General features: G+C 43.2%; 1 protein-coding gene across 1 annotated transcript in view; it reads left to right on the top strand.

The window, feature by feature from the left end:
• Nucleotides 1-1,510: 1,510 nt before the first annotated feature.
• The window catches only part of LOC147633029 (uncharacterized), a 62,173-nt gene continuing 42,449 nt past the window's right edge, over nucleotides 1,511-21,234 (top strand). Inside the window, exon 1 of the mRNA XM_086806027.1 lies at nucleotides 1,511-5,190. Within this exon, the coding sequence (XP_086662153.1) occupies nucleotides 1,796-5,190 (3,395 nt within the window). The 5' untranslated portion in view covers nucleotides 1,511-1,795. The remainder of the gene's footprint in view (nucleotides 5,191-21,234) is intronic.

Here is a 21,234-nt window from a genome sequence, read left to right as displayed (position 1 = left end):
TTTGGAGCCTACTTCCCAGGCCAATTTAGGTAGTCTATTAGTTGGTATGTCCTTGACCTTGGTCACATATCTATAAACCCTCTTAGGGCTATAAACTTTAGTAGCCATGTAGTTGTCTCTAGTAGCATGGCTGTGTGTGTGTGTGTGAAAGAGAGAGAGAGAGAGAGAGAGAGAGAGAGAGAGAGAGAGAGAGAGGGAGAGAGAACAAAAATGCAAAGCTTGTGGGGGACGTGAAGCTCAACCTTCATAGGAAGACCTCCTGGAGAGAAGAGAGAACTTAGGGAGGCATGTTACACATGAGAGACCTATATTTTGAATAAAGGAAAAAACATTTTTATTTACTTTTTCTATCTACTTGTGATAACTCTGCACTTCTTGCTAGAGTGCAAAGACTCTCCTTTGTGTACGTATGTGTGAGATATTGAAAGTAGGCGAGATCCTTTTTAACCTCAACACTATTTTGACAAAGATGTCCAAGTTTTGTTGGTAACTTGCACTAAGCCATTTCATTCTTATGGTAGGGTGATTTTCTAGCTAATTTTTTTTTATTTTATAAGAATTCTGCTTCTAACCTTTCAAAAACTCTAAGGAAGATGAGAAAAAACACGTGGCCCCATATGCAAATGTTAGGGTGCCATGTGGGCCTATTAGAGACCTTCCCATTGTTGTAGAGGGTTTAAAGATATTTTTTGTTTTAACATTATGTGAAAATTTGCCTGAAGGTTAGATCACTAAGTGAGTGTGGCACACAAGAATTTAACTTAGGAGACATATCACTTAACCAACCAACCATAACACCCACTGGTGGCATCTTGTGAAACTTATGCTTGTAATTTAGGTAAATGGTAATACATCAAGGGGACTAGAGTAGTGGGCATCATAAACTTTCTCTTGAATATGCACAAAGTTACTCCAATATTATATTTCTTTTGCACTCATTGCCCATGCATAGATTCTATTTTCCTAGTTAAACATGTTGTTCAAAATCCACTTGAATATAAATAAAAGTCTCATGACTCCTTAGAGACACATGCCATCAAATAAACGAGAAATCATAACATAAAGGCTAGGTGAGAAATCATAATATAAAGGCTATGTGAGAAAGAGTCGAAGAGAGCATCACGATGTGCACACATAGTGAGGAGAATTTTTTTAGATATACCATCTTTTATTAGCACAGGGAGGTCCACACTCATTATAAATCACTTGTGAATCATTACATCTTAAAAATACTTCTTGCACAACAATGCCAAAAACTAGGAACCTCAAATAGGAAAGGCTATGTGTCAAAAACTAGGTAAACTTAAGGCATTCTTCAAAGGTTATAAGTTGTCTCTATTATTCAAAAGAAATAAAAGGGATTATGACTAAATAGTATAAAAACTATCTTTATAAAAAAAGACAAGGATAAATTTAAATCTAGATTTCTTAATTTCAACCGAAAAAAACACACTAAATGCTGAGAGTATGGGTACATAGCTAGTTCCATTAATGGGAAAAAAGTGATTTCTCCTTTCTTCAAGCCGTTGTGCCACGTAGGAAATTGCTAGGGGGGAACGTTGGGGCGGGGGTGACGTGGCATAAGGAGGGCTTCCGATCAACGCTTGTGCAGACCATTTTTCCTTCAGCCCGGATTCGTTTCTTCTCACTTCTTCCCTCAATTTGGTACATCTGCAGCAGACATTGCAAGCTCCTGCTGCATGCTGTTTCAAAGGTATTTCTTGCCCTAGCCTGTCGATTGGATGAAGAGGGCAGTCCTTTCCGTTCCATAGCTTCAATTCAGAGCAAAAGAAAAATGTCGAGTCCTACAGAGCTTACGCCTGCGAAGGTCGAGACTCTCCTCGGAGGTCTGGATATGGAGACCTTGATGGCGTTTGCAGACAATGACATTGAAGGCATTTACGAGACTCTTCAAGAGCCTTTCGAGGACATGGAGAGGCGAATCGTCGTTTCCAGCATGGTGCAGGAGGCCGTTGCTAAAGGCTTTCTTAAGGCCCTTGAAGAGGAGTCCTGCACACAATTGGCTTGTAAAGACAGGGAGATATGCCATTTGAAAGATAGCTTGAAGGAGAAAGATTCTTCCATCTCCGACCTGCAGAAGGTTTTGGGAATAAGGGAGGACGATGCTTCTGTTGCAGACAGTTCGGATAGGTCTAGGTCCCAGCAGCTATGGGATTTTCTGCAAGAAAGCCAGAAGAAATGGCGAGAAAGCGAGGCCAGTGTTGATGAGAAAGAAAGGGAGTTGGAACGCTTGGCTTCCAGCATGGCTCACATGGCTTCAGTTCTGGACAATGAAAGCAAAAGGGCAGCTCTGCTAGACAAGCAATTGAATGATTTGAAGGAACAAGGAACAATCAAAACTGGGCAGATCTCCTCTTTGCAACAGGAGATCAATAAGCTCAAGCTTGATAACTCAAGATTGAAAAGGCAGGCTCGATTAAAAATGCTCCAGTTTGATGAGAGCATGGAACACACACAAGGAGAACTGCAGCAGCAGCGTCTTGATACAGAGAGACTTGCACAGGAAAGGGAGGGTTTGGAGAAGGCTTTGGAAGACAAAAACAAGGCTTTTTCTGATCTGGAAAACGATTACTGGGCCTTGGAGTCTAAGGTCAGTTCAATGGACGAGAAGGTGAAGAGCTTGTTGATGGTAGAGAGCACTCTTCAAGAGATTATTGAAGGACTGAAACTGATGCAGGAAGGTGAGCGGGAAGTGTTGATGACATACATGGAACACCAGCTGATTGAAATACATGCAGACCTTGGACAATTTCTACATGGGGGTGAATTTTCACACCCTCAACAGGCTGCAAGGGAGCGACAGGTATCTTCTTGGGATGCTGGAGATCCAAGTGGAGAAAAATCTTCTGATGATATGAAAGAGTTAGCTTGGAAAGCTGAAGCAGAAGGTGTGCTTGTCCAGATGGTTATGGAGGGCTGGTACAAAGAGGTTACTGAGGTGTTACATAAGACGACCTTTGAGCTGGCATGGAAAGATGAAGGGATCTTCTACCGTGACAGAGAATTGGGAAGTCTCAAACACGCTGTAGAGGAGTTGGAAAATGATTATGCCACCTTGATGTCCATTTGCTTGACATTAATCAGGGATCAAAATGATAATGATACAAGAGAAGAATCTACAGCCCTGTCGGTTCACGAATTGGGAAGACGAAAGTTAATGGAACTCAGTGAGCTTCTCAACTCAAGAGAGGTATCTGGAGGGCAGGCAGAAAAATCCTCTCCAGGGTCAGCGTTCGAGGAGGAGTTTGCGGCGCAGCAGCTTCAGCATGAGTTAAAGCTTGAGATTGTTTCAGAAGTCTTTAAACAAGAAATAACAAGTGAGTTTTCCACCTCAAGGGACGTATCTGGAGGGCAGGAAGGAAAATCCTCTCCAGAGGTGGAGCTTGAGGTGGAACTTGCTGGAGAGAAGCTTCAGCACGAGGTGGAGCTTGAGATTATTTCAGAAGTGTTCGTACAGAAATACCAAGAGGCACTTTACACGGGTTTAGACTTGAAATTTACCTCATTATGTGATCATGGCATGGTTGAAAAGAAAATTTGCAACAACTTTGAGGAGCTAGAAGCTCAGCTTGAGTCTTTTCTAGAGCTTGAAGCTTGTAGGCTTGAAAGGATAAGGTCTGGTTGTTCCACATCGATTGCTAAATGTGAGTTTAAGCTAGAGAATTTGATGAAAAGCTTGGCTGACCAGGTTAATGAAATGAAGGCAAAAATTTCGTTTGTGCAAGAGGCTATCAAACAACAGGAATGGAAGCACATGGTCGAGGAGGATATCCTTGTATTGGTGTTGTGGGATGCTCTTGCAGAGATGTACAGAAAACTAAATTCAAGGGAATTCACACAACAGGTCCGAAATGTGCATATGAGGCTCTCCAAGTCCTCAAATGATTCAATGAGTTCTTTGGATGACATAGATACTTCTGTTTCACTAAAAATGGCTGGAGATTATTACTCGAAATCAGAGAATGAGAGTCAAAGATTAAATTGTTCCAAGAAACTGGAGTCTTGGTTATTTATTCAGGATAAGGATAAGCTGATCCTTTTATTGAAAAGAGACATAGAAGAGTTAAGAAAAGAAAAGGTTGTCATAGAACAAAATCTAGATGAAAGAACAGAGGAACTCTACAGTCTGAAGAGGCAGTTTTGGAAAGAAAAAGAAATTTGGGTGTCCAAATTATCTCAACCACAGAGAAAAGAAGTGGAAGCACAAGTGGAAGCCCTGTCAAGACATTCCTCAGCATCTCTGGACTTAGATGAGTTCAAGAAACCGGAGATGTTCAGATTTGATTCTCTAGTCTCTGAGCTGAGAAAGGAGTGGCTTTTGGAGAAGGAAGGACTTCTGCATAATATTTCACAGAAAGAGGTTGAAGTAAAAAACATGGCAGTGGAACTTGCAAGGCTTAAAGAAAAAGAGAAAAGCAGCAACAGCACAGAGACAGGCCTTTTGGCACGCATTGCAGACTTGAAGATTCAAGCAGATAATATTTCAAGAGAGAGACTGAACCAGGACTTTCATTTTGCCAAATGTAAAAAAGAGTGGCAGATCGAGAAAGAATCTATGAGAGGAGAGCTTGACAAGTTGTTGGAGAAAGAAAGTGGCCATGTTGCATTAGAAGGTCGCCTGTTAGCTCGAATTGCAGAACTAGAGAATGAGGCAGAAAGTTTACGACTGACAAGACTTGACCAGGAGTCTTCATTCTTGAAGTTAAAACAAGAGTGGCAAACTGAAAGAGAGAGCCTTTTAAAAAGGGTATTAGAGAGTGAAGATACAATGTCAAAACTTGCTGAACTTTCTGAAAAGGAAAAATCCAATGCAAAACTAATCGCACAACTGGAGACTGAAAAGGATCGGCTGATCACAGGATGGCGTTACAAGGAGCCATCTGCTACTTCCTTGATGGAGGAGAAAGAGATTGCCCTAGCCTTGGCCATAAAGGAGAAGGAGGAGGAAGAAAAAAGGAGGAAATTCTTGGAGATTCAATTGCGAGGACTGAGGCTTGAAGTAAAGAATTTACAAGGTTTAAACGACAAAGTGGCTTACCTCAAAGGCAAGTTGGAGTCAGTCCCAAGGCAACTTGAACTCAGGTTTGCAGAGCAAATTGGTCCCTTTGTAAAAGCATCTCAAGAGTTCGAGCAAAGGGTCATTCATATGGTGCAAGAGAAATCTGCTAGGTATGCTTAAGTTCTTTTCTTATGGCTTTCCAAAGCAATGTCTTGTCAATTGTGAAGTAGCAAACCATACAGTGAGTCAAACCTTCAACTTTGCAATGTTTATATTCTTTATTTCTGCTATGAAATCCTGGCTTATACCATTAATCCCCTGAAGTAAATGTATCGTATGCACATTTGATGAATCCTCAACTGTCTCATATAGTAAATGAAAACCATGCAAAATCTTATTTGTTTTTTTTCTTTTTCTTTTCTGGAGAAGAGACTTCTTTAAGTATGAAAAAATATACCAAAGGGAGATTTCAAACCAAACTAGGTGGAGATCTCAACCAATTGGGTCCCATATGAGTGGAAATGAAGAATAGACCATGATCCCACTCTCTCATAAACTGGCCGCGCTTTCTCTCTGTGGCCCTTGAAGATCCTTGGATTCTGGCCCAGGTTGCCATAAGGGTATGGATAATATCACTCCAAATCTTGCAAAGGCACTGTGTGTCCAAGACAATAGTGCCCTCTATGGCCTCAGTGCATCTAGCCTTCCAGATGTGCCAGGCTGTAATACTAGCACTGTCCAATCTCTGTGTCAGTAGGGCGTATCCTGAATATGGCAAATCGTGAAGGCAACCCCACTGAGCAACTCCTTGCATGATCAAAATGATGTGACTCATGTCGTCCCCCTCATACCTAAGTTGGGGCCTGACTGAGTCAACCAAATGATAGCACCAAAAGATATGTAGGCATCCTTACTAATCGTGCCAAATAGGTGGCACATATCACGGTCCAAATCCTCTATGCTTCCCTGCATTCCCATAGGCAGTGATAAATTGTCTTTGAAGCTCCTGCACATCTCGGGCAAGTTGGGCTAACACCAACAACCAATCTCCATTGGTTGGTGGCAAGTCCACCATGTAGTGAAATCCAAAGAATGAGGAGATTTGTGCCTTCCTGTAAGAGTGCCACAACTTCCACCAAAAACTCCTCTGAATGTCAGAGGTAATATCATGGGCTCTGCCTGGTGTGCCACTCAGCCAGCTCTAAGACCTACTTGGCCACTCTGCTTGGGAGCCAAAGGGAGGAAAGAGGGGAGATACAAATCAGCCCACACAAGTATTTTGAACACAAGGCACACAAATTTGGGGCTTTCTTTTTCATACATCTATTGTCAAATTCAAGGCCTCTCTGCCCCATATTTGGGGATTCTTGTTCATTAGGGGAGGTTTTCTAAGGTGGAAGCATCCATAGGCACTCTTGCTCGTGTGCACTGCTCCCGGAGTCTTGTGTTAGCTCATTCAAGTATACACCCTGTTCTTGGTATACTTCCGCGATTGCACCTTCAATCTCGTCATATCCCGGTGCCTTGTGTGCACACTCCTGTATCTCTCTTTTTCTCGTATTTTTCCAAGAGCTCACATCAAGGCCTTCCTGTTTCTAGTTCTCTCTCCAGCTTTGAAAAATCTTGTACTACTGTGAGGATGTCGCAAAGAGCCACTTCCAATGAGCTTTCTGGATTCGGTGCCTTCATGACAACCGAAGATCGACTTGATGGTCCCAACTACTTGTTATGGAGTTTCATGCTCAAGAATCTCTTAATTGCTAAGGGACTATGGGGCAAGAGCCTCGTCTTGTTGCACCAACTCCTGGTCCTTCGACATCAAGGGCGACTCAGACTGTGGCACAAGTTGTGTCGAGCATTACAGCACCGTCTCTTGGACCCAGTGAAGACCAAAGACGGTGGGATGCCCACGATGCTCAAGCAATGACCATGATCGCTCTCTCCGTCAAGCGCTCGATTGTACCTCACATCCAATCTCGCCCTCTGCAAGGGTTGCTTGGGTGGTCCTCGAGACCATGTTCCAGTTCCGTAATGAACCACGAGTCATGTGTCTAATGCGGGAGCTGGATGACCTGACCATGGACGAAGGTGATTCCATTTCAAATCATCTTACCAAGGTAACTAACCTTAAAGAACAGCTACTGAATATAGATGAGGTAGTTGATAACACGAAATTGATCACCACCGTTCTTAACTCCTTACCTAAGTCCTATCAGAGTTTCCATACTTCTCTGAACCTCTCTATGAGAGGAGGAGGCAATTCCTATATCCTTCAAGGAGTTGGTTGGATTACTTCTCCAAGAGGAGCAGACAAGGAAGAACAGATCCAAGGGTGATGCAAGCAAAGGAGACCTAGCCTACTTTTCCAAGGACAAAGGCAAAGTGGACTCGTCACAGGGTGACACCAAGAAGAAGAAAGGAAAGTGTCACTACTGCCACAAGCCAGGACACTACATCGAAGAGTGTCGGAAGAGGCTCGCAAAGCTGAAAGCTGATGAAGGCTCTACAAATTCCGCTTCTTCTACCTTCGACAACAAGAAACAGCAACCAGAAGATAAAGTAAACCTAGTCCAAGATGATTGGGCTTTCTAGCCACATTATCACTATGGGGGGGAATGTTAAATATTAATAGTGATTAATGTGGAAATAAACAAGTGCTAGGTGGTTGAGTAAACTAGCACTGAATGTAAGCCTTAAATAAAGCGGTTCCAATGTGTGAACAACCGCTAGTTTGTATAAGTCTCTTGTGTAGGAGCAGCCTCTTAAAAGGCATATGTGGTGGCATCATACACTTAGAATATTTGGTGGAATCTTATTTAGCATATGTGGTGGCATCAGATCAAGCATATGCTTAGAATATGTAATGAGGTCTCTCCTATAAAAAGGACCTACTTGTATAATGAATTTATGCTTTCCACTACTCCCACAAATCCCCATAATCTTGTGCTGATTCTCTTGTTTATTATCATCTCTCCCTCTTCTTCTCACTATTGTGTGGCTACACTCTCTAGGTATTTGCTATCATCTAAGAAAAAAGCTTCTTGGCAACCCGCCTCTACATTGGAAGGGTTTGAAGGGTTGTTGGATGCATTTTGGAGGTCCAACGAGGGTCAAGAACAGTAAATTAACTTGCCGGAAATTCTTGTAAATTCACTGTGGAAAGCCCTATACCCTTGAGAATTGGATGCATAATGTTTGGAAACTACACAAGGTTCTCATGCCATTATGGGGTAGATGTTATGGCTTGTTTTGAGGGCTTTTTGGGTAGCTAACAGCCATACGTATGCACTTTTCGGCTTCCCATACATGGTGTGAGCATGACCTTCAAGTTCGACAAGATTCCATTATCACATACTCCATCCATGTGGATTGTGGTTGTACATATCAATGGTTTCGAGGACGAAATCTCTTGAGTGGGGATGGTTCGTGTCATGTGCATAGTGTGTATCTACCGTGTGCTATACGCATGCAAGACTAGTTTCGAGGCTTGGGGAAGCTTGGAACTAGGCAGGCTGATTGATGAGCTGAGTTAGGGAAATACTAACGGGCGAGCACCCAAGTATGGACGGGCGGGCGGGCAAGTGTGGACGCCCGATGACCGGCCAAGAGCCTATAAAAGGGTGGCCAAGGTTAGTTATTGTAATATAGAGAGTCTCGCGACTTTGTGAGAGCTCTATGGTCTTGGAGCCTGGATCTAGTGCAGACGTGCACCTGCTTTATGCAGCCGAGGCCGGCAGCAATCTCGAGGCCCGCGAGGGCAGCTTCGTGGCGGTATGGGACATCGCGAGGAGGAGATTGGTCGGTACGTCAACCTAGTTAGCTCAGCTCGTGGCTCGGTGGGGATAGCCAAGATTGTGGGCTTGCCCACGGCTGTCATGGTTGGGAGGTGAGTCAGGCCTGCACCCCCTTGCTTGTTTGTTTGTTCGTTTGTTTGCAGGATTCAAGTTTCGAACCAAGATCGATAACGAGGGGATACGTGGGGATTTGACAGTGGTATCAGAGCCTACCTTGTGAACGAGCAAGTCGGTAGGTAGAGAAGAAGAGGTCGAAGAACGGTATGTGTTAAAAAGCTTGCTGTTTTTTCTGTGCATACTGCAGTTTTCAGATTTAGTATGTGTTTTTTCTTCATCAAAGAGACCCATGTTGATGGGGAGATGGTAGTTTTGGTAGGGTTGATTGCTTTTGCAAAGAAGAGGCATATTGTGTGTGCAGTCATACGTATGCACTGCAGGGAGAGAAACAGAAAAAGTACGATGCTTTTTGGCGCATGAGAGAGAAAGCGAGCGAAGTGTTGGTTGACGCGTTGCTGGCGGGTGTGCATATTGGCCGCAAGAGGCCCTGTTGGCAGGCGCCTAAGGCCATGTAGGCCTGTGTAGCCAGGCAGCCAGGCGCCTAGGCTTACGTAGCTAGGCCTACGTAGCCTAGCGCAGGCGACCCAGGCCAGGCCGGCGCCCAGGCCAGGCAGGCCAGCGCTCATGCCAGGCAGACCAGCGCCTAGGCCAGGCCAGGCCAGGCCGGTGCTCATGCCACGATGCCCGGCCCATACAGGCGCAGGCGCAGGTTGGTGCAAGAAAGCAAGCGACGGCAGCCAGCTCACTAGCGGGTTAATCCAGGAGGAGGAGAAAAAAAAAACCAAGGAAAGCTTACGTTTTTAGCTTTCATTTTTTTTAGAGTTTAAAATTTTCTAAGTTTTAAAAGACCCTCCTCCAAAGTTTAAAGGTGTTTATTTTTTTTAAGAAAAAAGAATATATATATATATATATATATATATATATATATATTCAAAAAAAAAAAAAGCAAAACCAAAAGCTAAGCTTAGCTTTTGCAGATTTTTGACTTTTGGGAAACCTTTATAAACCCCTCAAGTGGGCTTCTTGCCACACATCTCTCAAGTCTCAAGTTTTCAAGCTCTCAAGCTCTCAAGTTCGCTCGCACTTTCATTGTTCAAAGATCGAATTTTCTCTCCACGTACGAAGCACCCATTTATAAAGAAAAGGTCCAAGCACCTTGTTCATTAGGGCTTGAAATGTTGTTGGTGCATTGTACAACCCAAACAGCATAACCAAATAATGGTAGAGACCTCTCTCGATTTGAAATGCTGTTTTGTACTCATCAGCTTCCTTGATTCTTAATTAATTGGTGATAACCCAATCTCAAATCAATCTTGGAGAAGAAACATGTACCTTTCAACTCATCAAGCAAGTCATCAATTCTTGGAATAGGGAATCTATTCTTGATTGTAGATTTATTCAAGTCTCTATAGTCTACACACATGCAAAAAGTGCCGTCCTTTTTCTTAACCAAAAGTACGGGTGATGCAAAAGGTGATTGGCTAGGAGTAACCCATCCCATGTCTATAAGCTCTTGCACTTGCTTTGCCACTTCGTCCTTCTCCACTTTTGACATTCTATAAGGTGATTTGTTAACGGGTTTAAGCTCTATTCCATGATTTTTGGCGGCAAGCACTTTGGCATTTGGAACACATCTTCATACTCCTTTAACAAATCTTTCATATCTTTATGCATAACCTCACCCTTTTCCTCATTGCTTTCTTCCTTACAAAGCTGTAAAACATATATGCATCCCATTTTCTTAAGCTTTGGCATTTGGAACACATCTTCATACTCCTTTAACAAATCTTTCATATCTTTATGCATAACCTCACCCTTTTCCTCATTGCTTTCTTCCTTACAAAGCTGTAAAACATATATGCATCCCATTTTCTTAAGCTTACTCTTGAGTTGTGTTGCATTGATCATCTTGATACTCGGCACATGAGTTCCAGTCAATGTAACCTCATCTTGATACTTGGCACATGAGTTCCGGTCAATGTAACCTCATAGTTTCCATACATGAAACTCATATACCCTTATTGTAAACTCACGTGAAACAACCCAAGAGTTGCCAACCAATCACATCCCAAAACAATGTCAATGGGACACATATCCAATACAAGTAAATCAGCCTTGCAAGTATAATCATTTGTGAAAATTAACCTCACATCTTTGCATACCATTGTGCAATCCATCTTTGCTCCATTAGCCACTTGGACTTCATGCCACAAAAGTAAAGCTATGGGCTGCAATTTGAGACTGCACATGGATTTGGTGTTGATAAAGCTATGTGTGCTTCCACTATCAATCAAAACATGTGCCACCCATCCATTAATGCATGCCTTCAACCTTAATGTATATGCCCCTTGCAACTAGCATAGACATCACTTGAGATATTGCATAGGGTAGCCATATTGTCCTTGTCATGATAAGCACACATATTGTCCTTGTCATGATAGGCAATGGTAACCCATTATCATAGTCAATATCACCCTTCTTTGATCTACCCGGGTCAAAATGGAATTCACCATCCTTTTCTACATCTTCAACTTCATTGTTGGCATCTTCAAAATACTCCTCATATTCATCCACATTCTCCTTAATGTCTTCATGGCAAGGTTCAGTAAGAATCATACTTAGGGTCATCTTCTTGGCCTTGCGAACTTTCCAATGATCCTTGTTCCATTTGTCACTACACTTGAAGCACAAGCCTTTGTCCTTCAAATCATTAATACAATCTTTACCAATAACCTTGCTCTTGCTAGATGCTTTCGCATCAACTTGCTTCCCATCAACATTTAGAGGTCGAGAAAAAGAGTTACCAAATTTGAAATTTCCTCTTTCACCTCTTCCATAGACGGTTGGGAATCTAGGAGGACCTGTGATATAAGCAACTCCACTTGAAGATTTGTCCAAAGTTGAAGTGCCAATATCAATCCTAAACCTATGCCTTGCTCCACTAGCATGTGTATACTTTTCCTTATAGATCTCCGCGAGAAGCATGGCTTCCTTGATGGTTTTAGGTCTTTGAGCATCCATATCAACCTTGATGTTGTTTTGTAGCCCTTTGATAAACTTCCTCAATCTGTACTCCTCACTCAAGCCTTCTACATGAAGTGAGAACTTCATGAACTTGTGCACATAATCCTTGACATTGTCCATTTGAGTGAGATTATCCCATTTCTCCACCATCCTTGATCTATTAAGGGCTGAAACAAAGATTCTCCTCATCTCATTCTTGAAATCTCCCCAAGTAGTCATCAAATAACCATAAGCATTCTCAGCATCGACATCGACTCAGCTATTCCTCAGGAGTGGTTGACTCCTATTCCAAAGCCGACCCCCCCAGTGTGGCTAGGCATGTTCACCAGACACGATATCTTCATGGCGGTCCATGGAGCAGATGAGGACAGTGATCTGCTCACTTTTTCTATTGGATTACATGGCAGATTAGAGAGATCAGAGTACCCCTTGGAGGATTTCAAAGGCTGTACCTTGCAAAGGGTGAGGGTGATTGGTTTTCGGGCACGGGCATGGCACATAGATCCAGCACCGGCCAAGGTGGCTAGGGAGAGATTTTTGCGGTGATGGATTTGGGAGTGCAGACCTCTCACGCAGTTGCAGTGGGATCCTGGAGAGTGGACTTGGCATGATCCCACAGATCGGTGGAGAGTCTGGATGCCCCTTTCTTTGCATATATAGCGCAGCTCGGCCGCAGGATCCAGATACCGAAGATAGATGGCACACCGGCAGCACACAACACGCTGGCAGTCTCGGGGCCTATCACAACGCTTCCTTTCAGATTTCTGGAAGAGGCTTTGGGACAGCTTTCGGCCGAGGAAGATCACTCTCTTCCTTTGGCTGACGGCACACAAGAGTCTGGTGGTTGGTACTTGGCTCGCAGTCGGATGTCGGTCAGCAGCTTGCTTGAGGTGTAGCCATCCCCAGGAGTCTCAACAACGTTGCCTTTGGGATTACCCAAAGGCTCAGTAGATTTGGCAGCGGATTCTCCACATCTTCGCTATAGACAAATCATCACTTGGGGTACTGTTGCTTGGGCCATCGAGGCTAGAGTGGTCAAGACGTACAAGGAGGACGGGGGAGGACTTGCCCTTCAGGTCTCCCACCATCGTATTACAATAGTAACAGTCACAGCCCCACCGGCAAGTGTTTGGTGACCAGGCTCATGCCAGCGATGGGAGATTTGCAGTAGCATAGCCGCTTGGCACATCTGGCGTGCTAGATGTAGCGAGGTCATCGAGGGCACCATGAGGAGCATATGGCTCGACATCATTCTCTTGCTTCAAGCTTGTGATCCCATCATACAACTCCTTGCTCATAGAGTCAACTTGTCCACTATGAACTGAAATCTTTGGTCCATTCTTTCAATCATAGTTTGCATGAGATACATTATGTTGTTCATGTTCATGTCCTTGCCTTCTTTAGGTATTTGTGGAACATTTGCCTCTTGATGCATCCCTTCATTGATATTGCCACTAATTTCTTCTTGCATAACTCCTTGAGCGTCTTGTCTTGTATACGATGTGCCCACTTCATACTCAAGAGCTTCCTTGTAGTTTCCCTTGTCTTTCGGCATCATCTCAAATGTTCAAAAGGCTTTTGAAAGGGTTCCCAAACACCAAATTGAATGGTCTTTGGCTCTATAGAGAGGTGATTCAATGCTCTATCCACTTATGTAGTTTCCTTTGACTTGGTCAACCCTGTACTATTCTCTGTTTTTGAAAAGTCAACTGCAGCACAAAAGTGACCAAATCTCGATCAAACAAAATCCGATTTTGAAAATCTTCAACTTGATAGAATGCTTTAAGTAAGCATTATGCATCCATGTCATCCATGTCAACACTTTGACCAAGTTTGACAGGCAACATTCCTCTATTTTGACCCCTTTGACCAGTCAACTATTCCCATTTGACCAAGTCAATAGTGCCAAAATCAAGAGATTTTTGGTTTTTCGGGAAGCTAATGGCATGTACAATGCGCCCACATGCTCAAATCTGAAATTTAATTTGTTGTTTTTGATTGGGCACCAAGGTTGTTAGAGGCGTCAGAGGCGTTTGGTACGAGGCGGGTATGGTACGCGCCTCGAAAGACTTGTATTTTTTAGAGACGTTAGAGGCGTGGTAGAGGCGTCTATTATATATATATATATATATATATATATATATATATATATATATATATATATATATATATATATATATATATATATATATATATATATATATATATATATATATATATATATATATATATATATATAGTGATAGATAGATATAATATATATAGTGAAAGTTGAGAGAGAGAGAGAGAGAGAGAGAGAGAGAGAGAGAGAGAGAGAGAGAGAGAGAGAGAGAGAAAGAAAGAAAGATTTTATTAACGTCTTCCAAAAGACCGAACTCGGCCTATGAGACAAATCGGAGTACCTGCATGGGGTATCCTCTGTCATCCCAACAAAATGAAAAAGTACTGAACAAAAAAAAGCTGAATCTGGGTGTGCGGGGGATGGAGCTCTACTACTAGGAGAAATGCAAAGCTATATGCATGGAGTATACAATCATGATATGCAACCTAGCTAGCTCCATCCTGTACCATTCTAGAGTGTGTATGTATGAGCCTTGAGGGAGGGAGAGAGAGGTTGTGTATGAGAGACATAGAAATGAAATGAAAATGAAATGAAATGTTATATTAACGTCTTCAAAAGGCCATAATGACCTATGCTGTATTAAACGTATGCAAAAGACCAAAATGACCTATGAGACCAAAAGAGTCCATCCTCATCATCTGGATACATCATCAAGATTCAAGGGTACAAAGTAAAATGAAATGAACCGAATGAAATGAACCGGTAGAGTATAGAGAGAGCTCCAAAAGTGGGTATAAAAAACATCATCATCCTAGTGTTTTTGAACTTTGGGTCTTGAGAAAGGCTGGAGGGAGGGAGGGAGGGAGAGAATGAGGGAGAGAGAGTTTGTGTGAGAGGGGTTGCCTTGGGCCCTTAAAACCCCGTCTAAAGACTCAAACCAGCAATTTTTTTTTTTAAATTTTTTTTAAATTTGTGGATGCCTCGATCAGGCAGTTGTACGCCTAGAACTGTTAGAGGCGCGCCTCCTAACAACTATGTCAGGCACCACTTTTGCCTTGTGGGAAGACTTGCTGGTTGCAGTAGCAAACAGTGTCGGAACGGAGCACTTGAAGGCTCAAAATGTAGCCCTTGGAGAGTAGAATGAAGCTATGTAAACCACTTGAAAATAGCCCCAACCCTTTTGGACTGAATTAACCGCAGCAGAAAACTGCCAAAATTGTCTCCACTTGCTATCCACTCCTTCCCTTTTCATTGGCAATGCCTCGGAATCATTCAAAAGTATGCACCACATCAATTTGCATCTTTGGGCATCCAAATCTAACCCCAAGTGCCATGCATATATGCTTTTTGCAAAAAAAATTGACGGCATCTCCTTTGTATTTGCAATGAAATCTCAATGTAAACTCAAATGAATTTCAATTGCAATGCTATATCCATTGTTTGCCAAAACTTTGCCCAACCATCAAAATGCATCAATTGACAACACTTGGAGGTTGATGTATCGCATTGAAGCTTGCCGATCTCCCGGCCAAGCTTTGATACTAATGAAAGAAAGGGACATCTAGCTTAGCCTTGGATTAGCATAGATTACGGAGATTAGTCTACGTTTAGAGAGAAAAGAGAGTAATGACTTGTATTTCATGGATTATCCAAGTTAGCCCCAAATATGGCCTATTTGGTATATATACATGACCACCCCTTTCACTATCATAAGTGTTGTCCATGGGCATGGTCCATTGGCCTTGGGCCCATTATTCATATGAGACCATTCACTTTGTTATAACACATAAAATGCTAAACTACCTGTAACTGCCCTGCCGCTCCTTCCGACTACCTTGGGGTAAAATACCTAGGAGTAACCCGCACTGTTTATTGCCCTGTGCATGTGACAACGTGGCACTCTATACAATGTACTGCAAGCTGCTTGGGACTGTTTGCTGCATGTTGCTCTTTGTCATTGCCCTGCATGATCTGAACTAGCAGCCTTCCCATGCGCATGTGCTCATCGTCTATCACATAAGGCTCTACCCCTTGAATGCCATGATATCTTGGGATCAACCAGACTCTGACACCAAGGTCACATGCAAAAGAACTGCCTGTATTATGGTATTGTACAAAACGCAGAGATAAACAGAGAGAGGAGAGATGTTGCTGAAAAGTTTTTTCTATATATTCATTAAATCTATAGAGATCCTAGGTAACATGACCTCCAGAAAGGTAACACCTATGTCCCACAAACTTGGGAATCTGGGATCAATGGATACAAAAGGCAATGAACTTGCCTATTTATAGGCTCCCAAATACCCCTACCTACAGTCCGCCAGCAAAGGACAAGCATAAATACACACGCCCTCCAGCTCCTTCTGACTGCCTTGGGTAAACTATCTAGCATCATTAACGTGGGCTATTTACTGCCCCAAAGGGTTCCTAATCACAGCTTAAAACAAGAGATTAAGCATGTCCACATGCTTTGACAATGCACTCACAATGTGTTGCGTGCTACCCGGGACGGTCTGCTGTGTGCTGATCTCTGTCACCGCCCTTAAAATGCCAAACTGCCTGTAACTGCCCTCCAGCTCCTTCCGGCTACCTTGAGGTAAAATACCTAGCAGTAACCCGCGCTGTTTATTGCCCCAACAGGTTCCTAATCACAGCCTAAAACTTGGGATTAAGCATGTCCACATATTGTGCATGTGACTGTTGGGTTTTATGCTGTGTATGCACCCAGAGGAGTGCTAGTGATCATCAGTAGATTACTGGGGCACTTTTTACTTCAGTTAGTGGAGGTTTTTTCCCCCAGTTTAGCTTAGTTTCACTTATAACAGTTTATAAGTGTTTTGGTCCACCCGGCACACTTTATGGCTGGACATGTGAACACATCTTTTAGGTCGCTTCATTATGTGGCTATTGTACTTCACATTATCATACTGAATACAACAAGAGTCGTGTTCTCTCTCTCTGCTCTCTACATTTGTGTTTGCAGTACCTCCAAACCCTAACCCTAACAGCTGAAAGCCTTCATTTGGTATCAGAGCAACCAGGTTGGCCTGCCCTTGCCCTGCCCGTACTGTTCCACACCACCATCCGTACATGCCATCTTCATTAGCTTCACTTGCAACTGCTCGTACAGCTTCGCCTGCAACAGCCCGTACCCTGTAGAGCTGTCCGTACAAGCTCGTCGACAGCTACACAGCACCGTACAGGCTACTGTCCTGCTCTGTACATTGTGCCTGCCCGTACTGTTCCACACCTGCGCAGACAGTGCCGTCAACCTCCGTACACACCTGCGCAGACAGCAGTACTGTCCTGCGCAGACAGCCGTACAGCTGTCCGTACAGGCGACTTGCACCTGCATCATTCCGTACAGGCGACCTGCTGCGTACCTGTTCAGTACCAGTCGACTGTACCTGCTGCGCATATTTGAAGTCAACAGTCGACTGCAGCTTCCGTACCTGCTTCCTTACAGTACTGGTATCTGCTTCTGTATAGTACTACGACTGCAGCTGCTGTGTACCTGCACAGTACAGTCGACTGTACTTGTTCCTTATAGGACACCAGAACCTGCTCCGTACAGTTGTGGTAAGCTTTACAAGTTTTGAAATTTGGGCATTTTTCTCTGTGGAAATCTTCTGGCAGATACAGGCAGATTTTCTTGCAAAGAAATCTCTACAGGGTTCTTGCAAGGTTTTGGGTGCAGTAACTTTGGGCATTTTGGCACTGTGTAAGCCATTTGTGCTGCTCTACTCAGTCAGTGGTGCATTGTTTTGCACATTCAGAGGATTGAGAGTGTAGGCATATTTGGGTTAGTTGTATTCAGTGGAGTACAGTTGCTTTCAGGGTTCTTGCTATTGGGTTTTTTGATACACAGGTACAACATTGTGCATTGGCATAATGGCAAATCAACAACAGAGTGATGTATTCACGTATTTGTCTAAGGAAGACAAATTGGACGGCACGAACTACTCCTTGTGGAGTTTTATGCTGAGAAATGTGCTCGTGGCAAAAGGTCTTTGGGATTTTGTTAGTGGTGATGAACCACGTCCAGGTCCATTGGCTCCAGACACTCCTCCCCAAGGGGGTGCTCGTGGACGAGGACAACAGGTACAGGCACCAGGTCAGCCATTGCCTGTTCAACGAACAAATGCTCAGAAGACATGGGATGCCAGAGATGCACTAGCCTTGTCACTTATTGCATTGTCAGTACAGAGGTCTATTATACCTCATATTCGTTCAGCTGGCTCTTCACGGAATGCATGGGTGACTTTGGAGCAGATGTATGCTACTCGTAATGAGGCTCGGATCTCGTTTTTGAAAAGAGAGCTGGAAAATCAGAAAATGCATGAAGGAGATGATATGTCTAGCCACTTAAACAAGCTGCAGGATTTGAGAGAGCAACTCATCAATGTGGATGAGATTATTCCTGAGACACAGCTTGTGTCCACCATCTTGAACTCTTTGCCAAGATCTTACTTGGCTTTTCATACCTCTTTGAACCTCAGCATGAGGAATGCTGTTGAACCCCTTAAGTATCAGGAACTTGTTGCTCTCTTGCTACAAGAAGAGCAAATCAGGAAGAATATGAATATGAACACAAGTGCTGAACAAGCATTTACTACAGGTCAAAAGGGGAAAGGCAAATCTCAGCCAAAGAGTTCAAATCAGAATTCAGGTGATGGTGGTTCATCTCAGGATACCAAGAAAGGTGATGGATAGCCCAAGAAGAAGGGCAAATGCCATTACTGTAAGAAGCCAGGTCACTACATCACAGAGTGCAGAAAGAGGATTGCCAAAGAGAAGGCAAAAGAATCTGGGATGTCTGTAAATGATGCCTCTAAAGCTCCTCCAGAGACTGCTTCTTTTGTTGAGGACAGGGATTACTGTTTCTATACATGCAGCTATGATGCCTCTTGGTCTTCACAGGCACTCAGTATGACAGAGCATGCATGTACTTGGTATTTTGATAGTGGTGCTTCAAAGCATATCACATCTCGCAGGGATTTGTTTTGTCATGTAGGCCCTGTCCCTGTTGGCAAAACTGTTCAGTGTGCCAATAATGCTTCATATCCAGTTCGTGGCATTGGGGAGATTCAGCTCACAGCCATTGATGGCTCTATTCTTCGCCTTACAGATGCCTTATATGTACCAGGGATAAAGAAGAATTTGTTGTCCATTTCTTCTTTAGCACACTGTGGTATGCAAGTCCACTTCGATGATGACAAATGCATGGTCAGAGACAAAGCTAATGCTTTGACCTTGATGCTTACTGGTACATTATGTCATGGACTTTATCAGTTGGATGCATTTCAGCCAATGGATCAGTCTGCTTATAATGCATTCACTCTTACTCCAGCTATGGTTGATGCGGAGTTATGGCATGCTCGCATGGGGCATGTAAATTTTGGTAGTCTTATGCTTATGCAGCGACATAACATGTTGACAGCCCTACCTCTTATGGAGAAGCCTCCAGATCACATATGTGAAGGATGTATTTTGGGAAAAATGCATTGATTTTCCTTTCCACGTGATCAGGCTCTATGAGCAATTGCAAAGTTGCAGCTTATACATAGTGATCTTTGTGGTCCCATGCAGACGAAGTCATTAGGAGGTTGCTTCTATTTTGCTACATTTATTGATGACTTCTCTCGTATATGCTGGGTCTATCCTTTGACACAGAAATCACAGGTATATGATGCATTTTTGGCCTTTGTAGCACTTGCTGAAATAGAGTCAGAATGCAAGGTTAAGACTCTCCGTTCTGACCGAGGGGCGGAATATATGTCACACATGTTAAATTCCTTTCTTGAGAGTAGAGGTATCAAACATCGGTATACTACTCCTTATATTCCACAGCAGAATGGGGTTGCAGAAAGGAAGAATCGGTCACTCATGGAGATGGCCAGATGTATGTTAAAGGCAAAGAAGCTACCACATATCTTTTGGGTGGAAGCTGTCATGTGTGCTTGTCATATTTTGAATCGATGTCCCACAAAGGCATTGGTTTCCATTACTCCTTTTGAGGCTTGGCATGGCCGCAAGCCTTCGGTATCACATTTTCGTACTTTTGGGTGTCTTGCATATGCACACATACCCAAAGAGTTGAGGAGGAAGTTGGATGATAAAGCCACAAAATGCATTTTTGTTGGGTATAGCCGTGAGAGCAAGGGCTACCGGTTATATGACCCACTATCCAGGAAGATATTCACTAGTCGGGATGTGATTTTTGATGAAAAATCAGAAATATCCATGGCTGGTTATGATGCAAATCAGGCTGAAAATGATGTGTTTGAAGGTCTACTACCTATGGAGTTTCATTCCACAATTGGTGATCCAACTCATGAGGGTACGGGACAGCCAGCAAATCATGAAGGTGGTGCAAAAATTCAGCAGCAAATTGAGCCAGAAGCTGAACCAAATATGGGGCAGCAGGCACCACAGGTCAGACATATACCTAGATGGTATTTGAGGACATTATAGGACAGCCATCTAGAGGGTCCTCTTGCTGGTCGTACTCGTAGGGAGACAAGGACCAATGAGCATGCACACATCATGGATTTGAATATGGTTATGGCAGCCAGTTTACAGGATGATGATGATTCATTTGTGGATGCACGAGACAATGTGCATTGGAATAAAGCCATGCAGGATGAGCTTGATTCTATTAAAAGGAATCAAACATGGGATTTGGTTGATCTGCCCAAAGGCAAGAAAGCCATTGGTACTAAGTGGGTCTATAAGTTGAAAAGACATGCAGATGGATCCATTGACAGGTACAAAGCCCGTCTAGTTGCAACAGAAGAAGGGCATTGATTATGAGGAGACATTTGCTCCTACATCCCGTATGTCGACACTTAGGTGTGTCATTGCATTGGCTGCACATTGTGGTTGGGTTGTTCACCAGTTGGACATTAAGACTGCTTTCCTACATGGGGACCTCGAGGAGGAAGTTTATGTATATCAGCCCATAGGTTTTGCAGAACATGGTCATGAAGGGAAAGTATGTAGGCTGAAAAAGGCCTTGTATGGTTTGAAACAAGCTCCACGAGCTTGGTATGCAAAGATAGATGCTTTCCTACTCACTCAAGGATTTGTGAACAGTCCATCAGAAGCCACTTTATATGTAAAGAAAGAAGAGAAAGATCTGCTGGTCATCAGTCTTTATGTAGATGATCTTTTGCTCATGGGATCAAATGATGACAAAATTGCAGCTTTTAAAGAGATACTGCAACAGACATTTAACATGTTTGATTTGGGGCTCGTACACTATTATTTGGGCATAT

This window comes from Cibotium barometz, chromosome 12, assembly GCF_041138505.1.
Source record: "Cibotium barometz isolate CiBa-2024 chromosome 12, ASM4113850v1, whole genome shotgun sequence".
In the NCBI taxonomy this organism is placed as follows: domain Eukaryota; kingdom Viridiplantae; phylum Streptophyta; class Polypodiopsida; order Cyatheales; family Cibotiaceae; genus Cibotium; species Cibotium barometz.
This window is presented reverse-complemented; position numbering and strand designations above follow the sequence as displayed.